Source organism: Anticarsia gemmatalis, chromosome 25 (assembly GCF_050436995.1).
Source record: "Anticarsia gemmatalis isolate Benzon Research Colony breed Stoneville strain chromosome 25, ilAntGemm2 primary, whole genome shotgun sequence".
In the NCBI taxonomy this organism is placed as follows: Eukaryota; Metazoa; Arthropoda; class Insecta; order Lepidoptera; family Erebidae; genus Anticarsia; species Anticarsia gemmatalis.
The window spans coordinates 1,306,176-1,319,411 of record NC_134769.1 but is presented as its reverse complement, the minus strand read 5'-3'; the positions used below and the strand labels follow the sequence as shown (position 1 = coordinate 1,319,411).

Below are 13,236 nucleotides of genomic sequence, written 5' to 3'. Positions count from 1 at the left end.
GGCAGCACTGTACTTGAAGGTAAAAAACTGCAACATTGCAATCAAAATGTTTATCCAAACTTGTGCATGGTTTAAAAAGACACTCAAAATAACACGAAAACACTTAAGTGAATTAAAAGCAGGTTAAACTGATTTGCATAGTATGTATAATTTTCAGGATTGTGTTTCTTTTAAAGATTGTTACTACAATATTATTATGATCGTTGATAATGAATATTGTTAAGAAAATACCACAGAATTTTCATACTTTTCTACAGTCCTACAACCTCGGCGTGATTTTAAATAAGTTTCGTGCATAAGCAGGTAGATTTTACAAGTAGGTAATAATTATATTAAAGTAATGATTTTCTTTGTTTTCCGTAGATCGTGACAAATCGCAGAGACAGAACAACAACGTGCCTTATTGCATAGAGAATCCAGCGGAGAATCTTATTACTCGAGTAAGTATTCATTATATAATAACCAACACACTATATTCATATTCACATTCGAGTTAAATCATGTCCTGTTTTTTCGATTCACAACTTGACTGAGCAGGTATTAACGCAACTGCCTTAAAAAAACCTTCACTCTTTTTTAGCAGACGATTTAAATACAAATGTTGTTTATTTGTACACAGAGCATAATATAAAGTTTTTTTATAAAGAATATCTCCCTTTACAGGGTATTTCGGTAGTTAATGTTTCGCAATTTCAAATAATAACAATCAGAATATAAAGAGAGTTACCGAGTTTCTTAATATTAATATTTATTTATTTATTCTTTCACATTTAGTATGTGTGTTGCAATTATTTAACGTGTATTTATACATTATGTGGTGGTGTGTTGCAGGTACTGACGGAGCAGGGGCTCGGCAAGTACTGTGACAAGGACTTCATTCAGAGCACCTCGCGCGAGATGCAGGAGGCGCTCGACCTCACTCCCGAGGAGATGGACACGTGAGATATAACACACTATAATATTATAATATGAAATACTTTTGTCTTGAAAATACGTTTACAAACAAAGGAGTACCAGACCAAAAGCAACTATTTGAAATACATTACCACACACAAATAATTATTTGTTTGGTATTGGAATCGAACCCATGTTATTCCAATGTAGTGGTACTGGCATGCTAACCGCCTTAAACTACAACGCCATGGGGATCGATTTTTTCTACGGTTCCGTCGACGTGCAGTGGATATTAGTTTTATAAAAAACCTATTCTGCTGCCAACTTCTGTTTAATACAAGGTGTATATATTATTTATTTAACTGTTAAACCATAAGGTGTAGGCAGGGGTGTATGAATTGTGCCTGTGAACTAATATGCGACGTTTTTTACAGCGCTGCTAATCAAATAATTTTACAAGAGAGACAGATGGGTGCTGCTCCGACCAGGCCGACTGATGTGGTGAGTTTACAAACATACATACAAAAAATATTCTATCTATGACCTTAAACTATGATCTGTAGGCATTTTGTACCTAAGTGGCGTATTTTACGGCATTCTTAGTCAGATGCGTCCTGTGGGTTAATTAAGCAACCCTTGCACAGACATTCCTTAGATGTATGACCGTCTGTCAGTAGTATTTATTTTAAAGACATAGTTATGAGCTGAATTCGACTACAGGTGCAGTGAAAGCTATGTTGAAACGAACTAAATACTTAAGTTATTTCAGGTTTTCAAAGTTTTCTTCTCGTATTGTTTTGGAAAAATCGTCTTCATATTATGTTCTTTACAGGACTTTTTTCTTAATTTCAGGAGAGTATATTGTCACGGCAATATCATCCCTTCCACCAGCCGCCCATGCAGCCCCCGCCGAGAAAGAAATAACCCCCCCACAGGATCCCTCTCTGGTCTTGTTTTATACCCTATGGTTGAATACCATCAGGGTTTGTTCCCCTATGGCCTTTTAGCCGGGCTCTTAAGGAGGACATAGATTTTTCGAAGAATATATTTGTAAATAAAAAGAGCTTCCCTGCTTTTAAAAATTCGGTCCCATTTTTTCTAAAAAATATCCCCTATGGGGTTAATAGATAAGTTTTTTGTGGTATGGAGTGAATTTTTAAATGGAATTTTAAATATGTATACAAAATAATTATACTATAATCAGGCTATGTGCCTTATTTATTCGGAATATATGAAATGTGCCAAACAATTTTATTGCCTTTAAATCGAATACTGCTATATTTTCTGCTGTAAATTATTTAATTTATTGATATAAACGTGTTTAAATGGAATAAAATGAATATATATGTATTATGGGTATTACGTTGGGTAAATCTAGTCATAAATGCTTGCTTAGGTTTTAACGTGGATGTTTATTTAGTATGGAAATGATATAAAATATTTTAAATGATGTATTTTGTATGGAAATATACCTGTTATTGTGAATAAATTGTTGAAATGGATTTTAAATTGATGACTTTTTATTTTTATACACATATGTACACATTATCACGCCTGTTATACTCGAAGGTGAAGGCAGAGAGGTGTATGAAAGTACACCCACGCTTCGCCGTTAACAATGTCAGTTCCTTGTAATATTATTTAATCTTAATAATAATCAAAATACTTACATGACTCTATCCAATTCCGTACTCGTCCACTATGGATAATTATTTTCAAAACTCCCCAGTTTTCAATAAGCTTCTGCTTATATCTGCAAAATATTGAGTGATTGATTGATATTGAGAGATACGGACCATTACAAACATTCGAACTTATCACACTCTCTCTCGCTCCCACTCACACGTTATCACACTCATAGACACTTTTGTAAGGGCTCGTATAGTTCTTCAAACATACATCAAGTACTGGTACAACAGAAATATACATAATATCACGCCTTTTTCCCATAAGGGTAGGCAGAGACCACTTGGTACAATGCTTACAAACTTCCATTGCCTCATTCACATCCATACATCTTGTCACACACAACCGCCAGTTACGAGTACTACCCACAAGATAGATAAAAACAACTTTTAAGATTGCAGCGTTATATTTCTTTCAATAAATATTACTCTTCATCTTTCTTCTTTTTTTTCTTCAAATCGGAGCCGTCTAGAAACTCATGCGAATCTTCAAACACATCGCTTATATCATCACCATTGTTTATAATAATTTCTGTCTTGTTCACGTAAATTGGGCGACCAATCAAACTATCTTCACTAATAGACTCGTTACTATCAGCTATGCTTTCAAACTCATCAGTTAAAACTTCATTTGTATTCTCCAAACTCTTTTCCTTGTTTTCAGAAATGATTCTATCAAAATAAGACGTATTTGTAGATGTTATTTCGCTTCTAACACTCTCGTTGACGCTTTCTTCTGTAGGCCGGCTGCTAGATTCTGATGTTTCTTTAGTAAGGTCTTTTAGATGGCCTTTGCTTATTTCATCTGGTATTGGAGATATACTTTTTTTATTTGCTTCCACAGGTTTGGTAGATTCTGATGTAGCGTTTGCAGGTATTACGATGATATTAGCCGTGTGTTCTAGAGTTTCTACCTCATTTGTAGGGTTTTTGACGTCTTCAACCTTTGGTTTTGTAGTATTAATGCCCATAATTTCTGCTAAATCCCTTTTCACTGTGTTTGCGATTTCTTTGATATTGTTCTCAATTTTATTAGGATTTTGTCCACCGGATTCTTTTTGAACTGTGTTGGCAAGATTAGTCCCAGGTTCTGACGGTTTTAAAGTAGCTCCTTTAAGCGTTTTAGGTACGGCTATTTCATTTAAGCTTGATTTGTTAGGTTGTTGAGGTCCTTTGCGTTTTGAAAAATCGTTATCTACAATCTTAGGACTGCTGTTTTTGTAAATTTTCTTCACACTGTCAGGTATTTCAATTTTCTCTGAACTTATAGAGACGTTATTGCTTGGGTTTTTAAAGTCGTGACTGTATGCTTTCGTTACTCTCAAAGATTTTAATGAAGTTGAATCCTGTTTGTTAGGACTATTAGAACAATTAGGTTTCTCATTGATATTTTCTTTACTTCTAATGTTTGTATTGTCGTCAGAATCAGTTTTGTGTTCAGATGGTATGTTGCCTTCAGAGACTCCGGTTACTTTTTGTGATACTTTAGAATTATTTGTTCTTATATTGACACTTGATTTGTGTTTTCTATGCGGCCCCTTGTTACGTTTCTTCGTATCTATATAAATGTTTATAATGCTCAGTCTTTGCGGTACATCAGTCTTAGAATCTGCATCATTGCTTAACTCGCTAAGTATTTTCCGGTCATCATCACTTAAGCTTGCTTTCGATTGTTTGATAGATATATTTTTAATTTTTGCTAGATTTGACTTCAGTTTAGAATCATCTAGAGTTGTTTTAGGCGCTTCAATAATGCTTACTTCCTTTTGTTGACCAAAATCTTCTGTTGTAGCTATACTTGTGTTGACAGAGCTATCAACTTTATCAGAAACTACAAAATCTGTTTCAACGATACTTTTTGGAATAGGTTCAGGTGGCATAATAATGTCTAACTTTTCATTATCTTCATCAGGAAATATGGATGCAAATATATCTTTAATTTTGTTATTATCTTGTTCGGTCATTGAAGTTTCGTATACATCAGACTGTTCATCAGGCGTATCTTTTGTCTGTTCGCATTCATTAGTATGTGATATAAATTCGTATCTATCATCGTTATTTGAAGGTGAAATAATAATTAGATCTGCATTCAAAGAGTCAGATGTTTCAGTACTCATATCTACTTTATTATTGTTATTCTTTTCATCTTTGCTTCTGTCGCCAAATATTCTCATCAATAAACCAAGTCTTAGCGTGCTACTATCAGGTTCACTTCTTTCAGGTGCTTTTTGGCTATCATTTATAATAATACCATCACCAGTTTTAGTTAGTTCATCGTCCGAACCACTGTCTATGTCAATTATTTCTGGAGACTTGCTAGGGTTTCTATTCAAATGCAAAAAGTCAGGTATATGGAAATTCCAAACATTCGTTACGTCTTTCGAGTCTTGATCTATTTTCTTCTCAGTACATGCTTCATCTTTATCTTTAAAAGGTTCCTTTAATTTATCAGCTCTATTTATTTCTGGAATATCGCTAGTAGCTGCTGAAGATGGGTCGTCCCATAATAATTTAAAGTTTCGTCTAACTTCGTCAAAATTTTCATCCAATTCTTCAGTAATACTTTCAGGCATATGACTGATCACACTGTCATATGTAGCATCAGGTATCAGTTCTTGAGTGATCTGTGGTTCTGCATTTTCATTAGGTGAGAAATCTTCCAAAGGTTTCGTTGCATTTTTAGACATTTCAGTTATTTCATCTTGTAATTTTTTGATCAAGTTTTCCAAATCTGTTACCTCTTTATCAAAGTCATGTTGTTCTCTATTGATTGGGTACACGGTTAGTTTCCTTTTAGGGCCCAGGCTTTCGTCCGTCGGCTTCTTGAAGAGTTGATACATGACTTTATCGAGAAGCGAGTGGGCGCTCGGTGAGCTGTCGTTTGGTTGGTTATCCATTAGTCGAAGTATCTTTTCATTCGTTCCTTGCATCGGGCTAGTCTTTCTCTGCGGTCCTGTTCTTCGCATGGGTCTCGAATCGGAGGCGGGGGAGGTTCAGGAGGTTGTGGACAGCCTGGCCAGGGAGGGTCTTGTCGAGCAAGTGTTTTGAGTTCGATTTCGTCACACCTGTCAGTAGTAGTCACTTCTCTTTCAACAACACAGATTATTGGATGATCGAATTTGTCTAATACGATCGGTGGGTTTTTAACTCTTTCTATACAGAGAGCATGGCAGGTGGGTGCTGGTGTTGGTTTCCTGACTGGCTTCGGAGGACATATTTTAATACCTGCTTTTTCCTTCAACCTGATTCGCTGTAGTTTGCAAGGATCAGGTGGCGGAGGTTCCGGTATTTCTTCGACGGTGCATTTTTTCATGTACATGTCCCGGATTATTTATTTATTCCATTGTGGCGTGACGAACGTCGGTGGTTTTTGTTCCGTGTTGTGCTGACAGCTTTTTTATTTCTTTGATTGATCTGCTGTCCAAAGAGAATAACTACTACTTTGTCTTGTAAATTATGACAAAGAGGTTGGTATGCAGAAAAAAGCCGCGTTTTCTCAACGCGCGTCAACGCCACAGGTTTCATAGAAAATGTATTTTTGTCAAATGAACTTAAATCGAAGCTTAAGCTGCCTTTCTACCAGGGATGTGACTGGGACCTACCCAAACCAAACCAAATCGGATCAGGCCTTTTTAAGAAAGGACAAGTATATTTTTAAGTTTGGATGTGGTTGCACGCAGTATCCAACAACAAACCAAAACTTTCCCTCGTGTAGCGAATAGGCTCTCATCGCAATCGCAATAAAACAAAAAGTATTTTTCACACCATTTATTGGTTATTTATTTGGTTATTTTTCTTGTTATTTGGTTGGATCACAGTCCAAGGTGATGGGTCGTTTCGGTATTTCTGGGTTCTTGATTCTGTGGAGGCAGAGTGTTGGAGGCTGGCAGTTCCTTCTGTTACCTTTGAGGCTGCAGGGCGGCTTGGGGTCGCAGGGATGGTCCGGGTCAGGCACGCTGCAGGTCTTCACGTTCATGAAAGCACCCGTTCTACATCGTGCTGAAAGATTGTAGCAAAACTTTACTATAATTTTAATTCGCATATTGATTACAATTTTCATTATCGTTTAGGATTTAAGAGTAAACCTCTCTCTCCTTTTTAGAAATATTTGATTCTAAATGCACGTGAGGTTGAGGAAGACGAGGAGGGAAAGCTACGAAGGGTAGCTACTACCACCATATGTGACAAATAGGCAAGAAGAAAGAAAGCGTAAAGCTTGTTTGTGATGATGATACTCCAGAATTGATTACAGGCAAATTAAACAAAAAACAATGGATGTGAAACCGCTCTGAAGTATTCACGTTACGCCTCCAGGAGATTATTTACTTACTGACTTCACTCGGACCAGCTGGGTTTTTCAGCCGTTCCCTGCAAAGGTAGGGTTTCTGGCATTCTCCAACTAACTCCTCGTCAGGGTCACACGGAGGAGTAGGGTCACAAGGATGTGGAGGCTCCTTTTTCTCGCAGTATTTTACTAAGAATGACGTCATTTAGATGTTCTGGAAAAAGCATATTAATTTAACTATATTTTAGGTACTATTTAGATCGTTACAGTTTGATAATAATGCTTAAAATGTTAGTTAAGACTACATTGAAACCCAACCTCATACTTGGAAACCAATCCTTACTAAAGACCGCCACTTAATACGATCCTTACAAATTTCCCTCGTCTCATCCACATCCATACAAACTGTCATACAGTACCGCTGGTAAGTACTACGCACCTATCAAGACATTGAATATGTGATCTGTGTATGTCTTACCTATATTTTGGAAGATTTTAGTTCTTGTGTAGAAAATATTATGGTTTTTTGAAGTGCCGGTTTAAATGGTTCCTCTAGTACTGGTCTATTGGAGTCAGGAGTGGTCTTTAGCGTCGTTGGTCATGGTCGTCGTCCACGGGTTGGCAGCAAGGCTCGTTGGCAGTGCATTGGCAGCGTGAGTTCTGCCTCTGCTCATCATTTCTTCTCTCCCTTTTTTCTTCGTGCTCCATCATGCTGATCTGAGTATACGGCAAGATGCAAGGAAGACATGGGTTCCTTTTCTTAGGGCTTCTTGGACAAAGCTCTTCTTCAGACATGGTTATTAAGTTGTATTAGATGGGAACCATTTTTTTCTATTTTCTATTGCAAGTTGCGTTTGGTCGGTGGTGGTGGGATGGTGTGAAATTTTTTACTGTTTTTTGAGACAACTGCACCTTGTCAATCAGTGTTTTGTTTTTGATTCTTTATGACTGAAGGGAAAGGTTGTCTTCTAACATATGATTTGAAACCTTTTTGAATAGAATAAACAGAAAAACTCCTTTGACTATTAGGTGCTATATTATGTATAATGTATGTGGGTTTAAATGTTTGCATGTATTAAACTTTCAACTCATGTTTTCCTTTACTCTTACCGCATTACACATTTTTGTAACTTTAAGGAATGTTTGAGGAGAGCAGTGGCGAAGTGGTTTAAAATTGCACCTCCTAGCGGTCGACGGTTTGAACCCAAAGCTATAACTAATAATTTTTCGGATGTTAGATGCATGTATTAGTCAACTGCTATCAATCTATGAAGACCCATGAACATAAAAGTAACCTTTACGAGTAAAGAGAAGTAAGAATACTTGTGTTTACTCATATTTTCTGTACAGTACGACTGTGCTATAGTACGACTATATCTTGCAAGGATACATAAGGCCAAATACAATATTTGTCCCAAATTACTACAAACAACTATAAAAATAAAACCAGTTATAACATTTTCAATCAGAAATCAATTTATTATTTCCTATAAAATTTATTCTTCAAATTGACACGTATCCTCTTCTTCCGTATCGTTTTCTTGTTCAAGGTTTTCTGAAAATTCTGTGGCGTTCATAATATTAGTGTATTCAGAATCTGCAGCAGTTACTTGTTCTGGAAAGTGTTCGGTTATTTGGCTTGTTATATTATTCGCGTACAAGTTATTAGAGCTGACAATATCGTGGTCCTTCATATTTGTCATTGAAACTTTCTTTGGCTTCTTAGGAAGATTTGGATCAGGAACATCGAATTTTGAACTCTGCTCTAAATTAGGCAGCAGTTTTGTAATGTCCATATCTTTGAGTAAAATGACAACTGAAGCAACGGTAGTCCTCACTTGGTTGAGTAATGATGTAGTATAATCACTACCATCATCTGAAGGATTATTACTTACTTTATGAAGCAGTCTTTGCAGTATTTCTTCACTTTCATTATCACTGCATTTCTTTGGTTTAGGTTTTGTACTTGACTCCGGATCATTTTCGCAAGAATCATCACGGGTATTAGTTTTCGAATGTCTTTTCAAACAGTCTTTCTGTTTCGCACATTTCTCTTGGAGCATCGAAACAGCTTCAGATGTACCACCAAATATTTTGCAAACGAAGTCATTCATCGCATACTTTAAAGTAGCCATTGTTTCGCAATGAGCTTCTATAAATGTTTTTGTCTTAACTGTTGGGCATTCTTGGTGTACTGTTGGTTGTTCCTTGTCACATTGCTTGGCTAAATTATTTTTGAAGGCTTTCATACGTGAATCTTTTGATGGTGACGACTTAAACGATGACTCTTCATCTGATTCCTCAGGACATATTGGTCTTTTGGGTTTAGGCTCACAGACCTTTTTCTCAGAACTTGTTTTTGGACAAGTATAAGTAGGTCTCGGGGCGCCGCACGGTTTTTCTTCATCCTCCTTTACATCCACATCAATAGGTCTAGATTTTCTGTTAGGGTTTGTAAAACATTTTTTATGTTCCTTTTCGGAATCCATTTTTATTATACGCGAAGAGTTATCTATATCACATTTGTTAGCTAAGCTAGGACCTACAAGCATTGATAAGCAATTCCAAACGTTATAATTATTTGTATTTTTAGTAGAATCACTTGGGTTTGGGAAGTAAGATGGCTTTGTTTTGTATTCAAATTGAAATGGCGTATTGTACGAATTGGGAGCTAGCTCCTTAAATTGTTGTGGTACGGTTTTAGGACCGGAATAACATGAACAATAGTACATTAACAAATTTGCTGATTTTTCACGACCAGATGCTGTGGGTTTTAATCGTATTTCTGAGTCAGACTCCGCGCTCAGTGACAGTCTCTTGCTGTTAACGCAAACGTCTTTTTTGGACTTCTGACACTTTTGTTCTTTGTCACAACTCTCTTCTTTCAAAATTTCATTCCCTTTTCCACTAAATTCTGTATCCGTACTGTCTTGCTTCTTTTGGCACTTACACCTTCTCTTACTTGTGCCCGAACTTGAATTTTCTTCTCTACTTAACGTACCAATAGACTTATAGTCATTACAAAATGCATTTTTTCTCGAGATTGATGAGGTAGTATCAGAATCTAATTGCTTATATTTAAGCTGTCTTTTACATTTCCAGTTTAAATACGTTTCAAATTCCTTCTTTAAGAATCTACCTTGATAAAAGTCTCTATGGAAAATTCCTCTTTCGCACTTATTTATATTTTTCCAAAGATCCTTAGGAAGTTTTCTTGGTGTATTTGTTGCCTTTGAATCTGAATTATCTCGTTCAACCGTGTCAGTACATTTTTCTTCTACATGTTTTACAGATTTACTATAGTCATAATAATACTGTCTATCTATACATTTATCGCAGTGCTTTTTTTGACAGTTGTCATCACAGAGGTCTGTACACGCTATTTCTTCTGAATATTTACTCGACTTTTCTTGAAGATGACAACAGCATTTATCATGAGAACATGAGCAGCCTGAACGAGAATGAGATTTCCTTTTAGATTCAGTAGGCTCTAGACATTCATCTAAATCCTTATTTCTATCAACCTCTTCCTCCAAAGAACCTTTGTGTTGATTTTCAAAGCGCTTATTATTTATATCTTCAGAGACTTTTGGGTCCAAAACCCATATACAAATTTTCTCTGTATCTGCCTTATTGATGTAAAAATGTTTAGTTTTCAAATTACCTGTATTAGATTTTATTTGTTCTGAATTAAGATTTGAAGCGTGTTTTGAAGAACCGGTTTTTGGAAGGTTTAGTATTGGTGATTTATGGTGATGAAGATGCAGTGTTCGTGAGTCAGCTTCTTTAGTTATTCTTGGTATCAATCTGTCAGTATTTTGTAAGATTATAATATTGTTTGGTATCTTCGGTAGTTCATTGTCTTCTCCCGTATGTTGTGACTTTCGTTCAAATTCCTTTTGAGTATTGATTTTACTACTATTATTAATTTTATTCAAAATTTTAAACGCCAAATCGAGCTCATCTTCAATCCCCATCACCCAAATGATTGTTTAATAAAATATGCATTATATTTAAACGATGGTATCAAATGTAATACATATTGGGCGTAGCTATTGGATATTGCTTATTAATACTTAAGTCATTTTTTTCGTATTAAAAGATTTTAATGGAATTTTGTACGCGGTTTCCAAAAGTTGACTGAAGTATTTTTTTTGTAGGTGGCACAGATAAAGAAGTACGAGTGATAGATAAAATGAACTATTTTTGAATCAGCACGAAGGTTTAGTTTTATTATTTAGAGGTTGTATGTCTAATTTCTACTGCCACGTGTGGCGCATCGGTAGCGGATGCGACAGCTAGCCAGAGGACAGAAGCCAAAAAATATCCTATGTTATCTCGGTGTTCTCCAGGAGTTCCGACTATTTTATTGAATAACCCACTAAAGATAGTCCGAATATTCTTAACAGAGAGCTTAGTCTTGTGTCTGATATATTATGGCAACAGGCTTTCCGCGAATTGAGATTAACAAAAAATTTGAAAAGAGAAGGGATAAGGTAGTATTTCATACATCTTTTGCCTATATTTAGGTATAACAGTAATAAATTTATATAACAGAATTAAGTATTAAGTATAAATAAATAATAAAGTAAGTATTTAATTTTATTTCTGACACATGAATGCAAGGTCAATTTATGATTTCGAATTTAATCCAAAACATTATTATTTCTTAACCGGCGCCGGTTCAACGTGGTCTTTGCATCTCTTAGCAGTTTTGTTATCTTCTTCCACTTTCTTATGTTCAACACACCGTTCTTCTAAGTTCAGACCTTCCAGAGGCTCTTTCGGTTCCTTCTTTTTATCAACCTTCTTTTTTACTTCTTTCTTACACCCCGGTTCGGTTTCTGAGTCAAGTAATTCACAAGGATTGATAGGACCTGGACATGGGCTTTCTTCTTTCTCTTTGCCTCCAGGGTTTGGTTTCTTATCAGCCATTTTTGAAGAGATTTCAGTATTTTTGTGGTGTAACTGTTACATCTTGAGTTTGTAGGTAAATATTGCTATGTGATGACAGAAGCGTAAATGACAGTTTGATAGACAACATTTCAAAGTTATTCTACCTTTTTGGATACAATCTTCGAATCCATGGATGTAGGTAATAGTTTTTACGATGTTAAGTAAAAGATACATTTTACTACTGAGTCGTATGTCGTAGGATTGGTTCCCATACGTTACAAATATTTGTGTGATGCATAGTTGTTACAAGGTATCAGTACTATCCGTTGTATGTGCGTTTGTAAAATCTTCACGATGTAAAACTATTTTAAAATAACTTTCTAAGAGTTTTTCATCTCTGGTATTGTACAATTTGACAACTAAAAGTCACGCTCTAAAACTTCAAACTCCAGAAAACTTATTATTTTCAAAACAAATCATAATGTAGCAATAAAAGCTATGTTTTCTATAACAAAAATTCTTAAAAATAATAATACAGTAGCCTCCGTGGAGCCGTTCTAAACTCATCATAACCAAAAGTATACCTATTTAAATTTCAGCTCAAACATGTTTCCCGAAGATACTACTCAAAAACCTGACTCAAAAAGTAAACCAATCCCTGAAGAGCCAGAGCCAACTAAATCGCGCATATCAGTCAAGAAATCTGAAACTCAATGTGAACCGGACTGCTCTTGCGAGAGAGCAGTCACTCAAAAATCTAGCGCATCTAACAAACAATGCTTAGATTACATCAGATCACAATTAGACGTACTTCAAAATAGCTGTGAACCAGAAGATGACTGCAAATGTAGTACTAACTGCGATGCTAATAAAACACAAACACCTGAACCTATTATTGAAAGTACCGTTCCCAATGTACTTGTAGCTCCAGCAATTGATATCAAAGGCCTTACCGAATTTCAGAAGAACTCCAAAGTAGATGTATACAAGCCTGTTAAATCACAAGAACGGGTTAAAGACCCCGCCGAGTGTGTTCCTAGTATTATAATGATTATAGAAAAGTGCCCAGATCAGGCTGAACAGAATTCTAGTTTTGAGTTTGTTGTCAAACGCGATGAAGTGAAAACTAATGAAGATTTGCCTATAACGATAGAAGATAAGCCTTCGGAACAGCCTTGTAGCAATGAAGGGATACCTTGTAAAAAATCTGAAATAAGTGATAAAATTAACATAACATGTAAGTCTGATGATAAAGAATGTTCTTTGAATGCTATACCTTCTAACGATAATAAACAAACACCTAGTTCTGAAAAAGCAAATAATCCTACAGTAAGTGAAGAGATTAAGCCCATTTCAAAAGCTGATTTGACATCAAGTGCAGATACAACTGTTGAACAGAAACCTAAAGAACCAGAATCTAAGCCTGTGCCTCCCCCTCGTTTGAACAAACCGAAGAAATCATTTGAAGTAATTTCT

The 13,236-nt window shown here is 35.8% G+C and overlaps 4 protein-coding genes across 6 annotated transcripts in view; 1 reads left to right on the top strand and 3 right to left on the bottom strand.

Annotated features, from left to right (window-relative positions):
- LOC142984034 (muscle calcium channel subunit alpha-1-like) overlaps positions 1 to 2,397 on the top strand; it is a 62,411-nt gene extending 60,014 nt beyond the window's left edge. For 2 of the 3 annotated variants that reach the window (XM_076131342.1, XM_076131341.1), the window contains 4 exons: positions 364 to 440; positions 832 to 938; positions 1,329 to 1,395; positions 1,747 to 2,397. In XM_076131342.1, the coding sequence (XP_075987457.1) occupies positions 364 to 440; positions 832 to 938; positions 1,329 to 1,395; positions 1,747 to 1,818 (323 nt within the window). In that variant the 3' untranslated portion in view covers positions 1,819 to 2,397. Of the gene's footprint in view, positions 1 to 363; positions 441 to 831; positions 939 to 1,328; positions 1,396 to 1,746 lie in introns of those variants that run through there. The other variant, XR_012960130.1, reaches the window with a different exon arrangement.
- A 3,055-nt stretch (positions 2,398 to 5,452) lies between these two features.
- Positions 5,453 to 5,958, bottom strand: LOC142983899 (uncharacterized). The gene has a single exon (XM_076131081.1). The coding sequence runs from the start codon at positions 5,896 to 5,898 to the stop codon at positions 5,476 to 5,478; it is 423 nt and encodes a 140-aa protein (XP_075987196.1). The 5' UTR covers positions 5,899 to 5,958; the 3' UTR covers positions 5,453 to 5,475.
- A 392-nt stretch (positions 5,959 to 6,350) lies between these two features.
- LOC142983981 (uncharacterized) lies at positions 6,351 to 7,780 on the bottom strand. The gene is made up of 3 exons (XM_076131244.1): positions 7,343 to 7,780; positions 6,910 to 7,078; positions 6,351 to 6,578 (listed from the first exon to the last, which is right to left on the bottom strand). The coding sequence occupies exons 2-3, from the start codon at positions 7,067 to 7,069 to the stop codon at positions 6,379 to 6,381; spliced, it is 360 nt and encodes a 119-aa protein (XP_075987359.1). The 5' UTR covers positions 7,070 to 7,078; positions 7,343 to 7,780; the 3' UTR covers positions 6,351 to 6,378.
- A 580-nt stretch (positions 7,781 to 8,360) lies between these two features.
- Positions 8,361 to 11,020, bottom strand: LOC142984000 (uncharacterized). The gene is made up of 2 exons (XM_076131262.1): positions 10,904 to 11,020; positions 8,361 to 9,406 (listed from the first exon to the last, which is right to left on the bottom strand). The coding sequence occupies exon 2, from the start codon at positions 9,351 to 9,353 to the stop codon at positions 8,361 to 8,363; it is 993 nt and encodes a 330-aa protein (XP_075987377.1). The 5' UTR covers positions 9,354 to 9,406; positions 10,904 to 11,020.
- Positions 11,021 to 13,236: the final 2,216 nt, after the last annotated feature.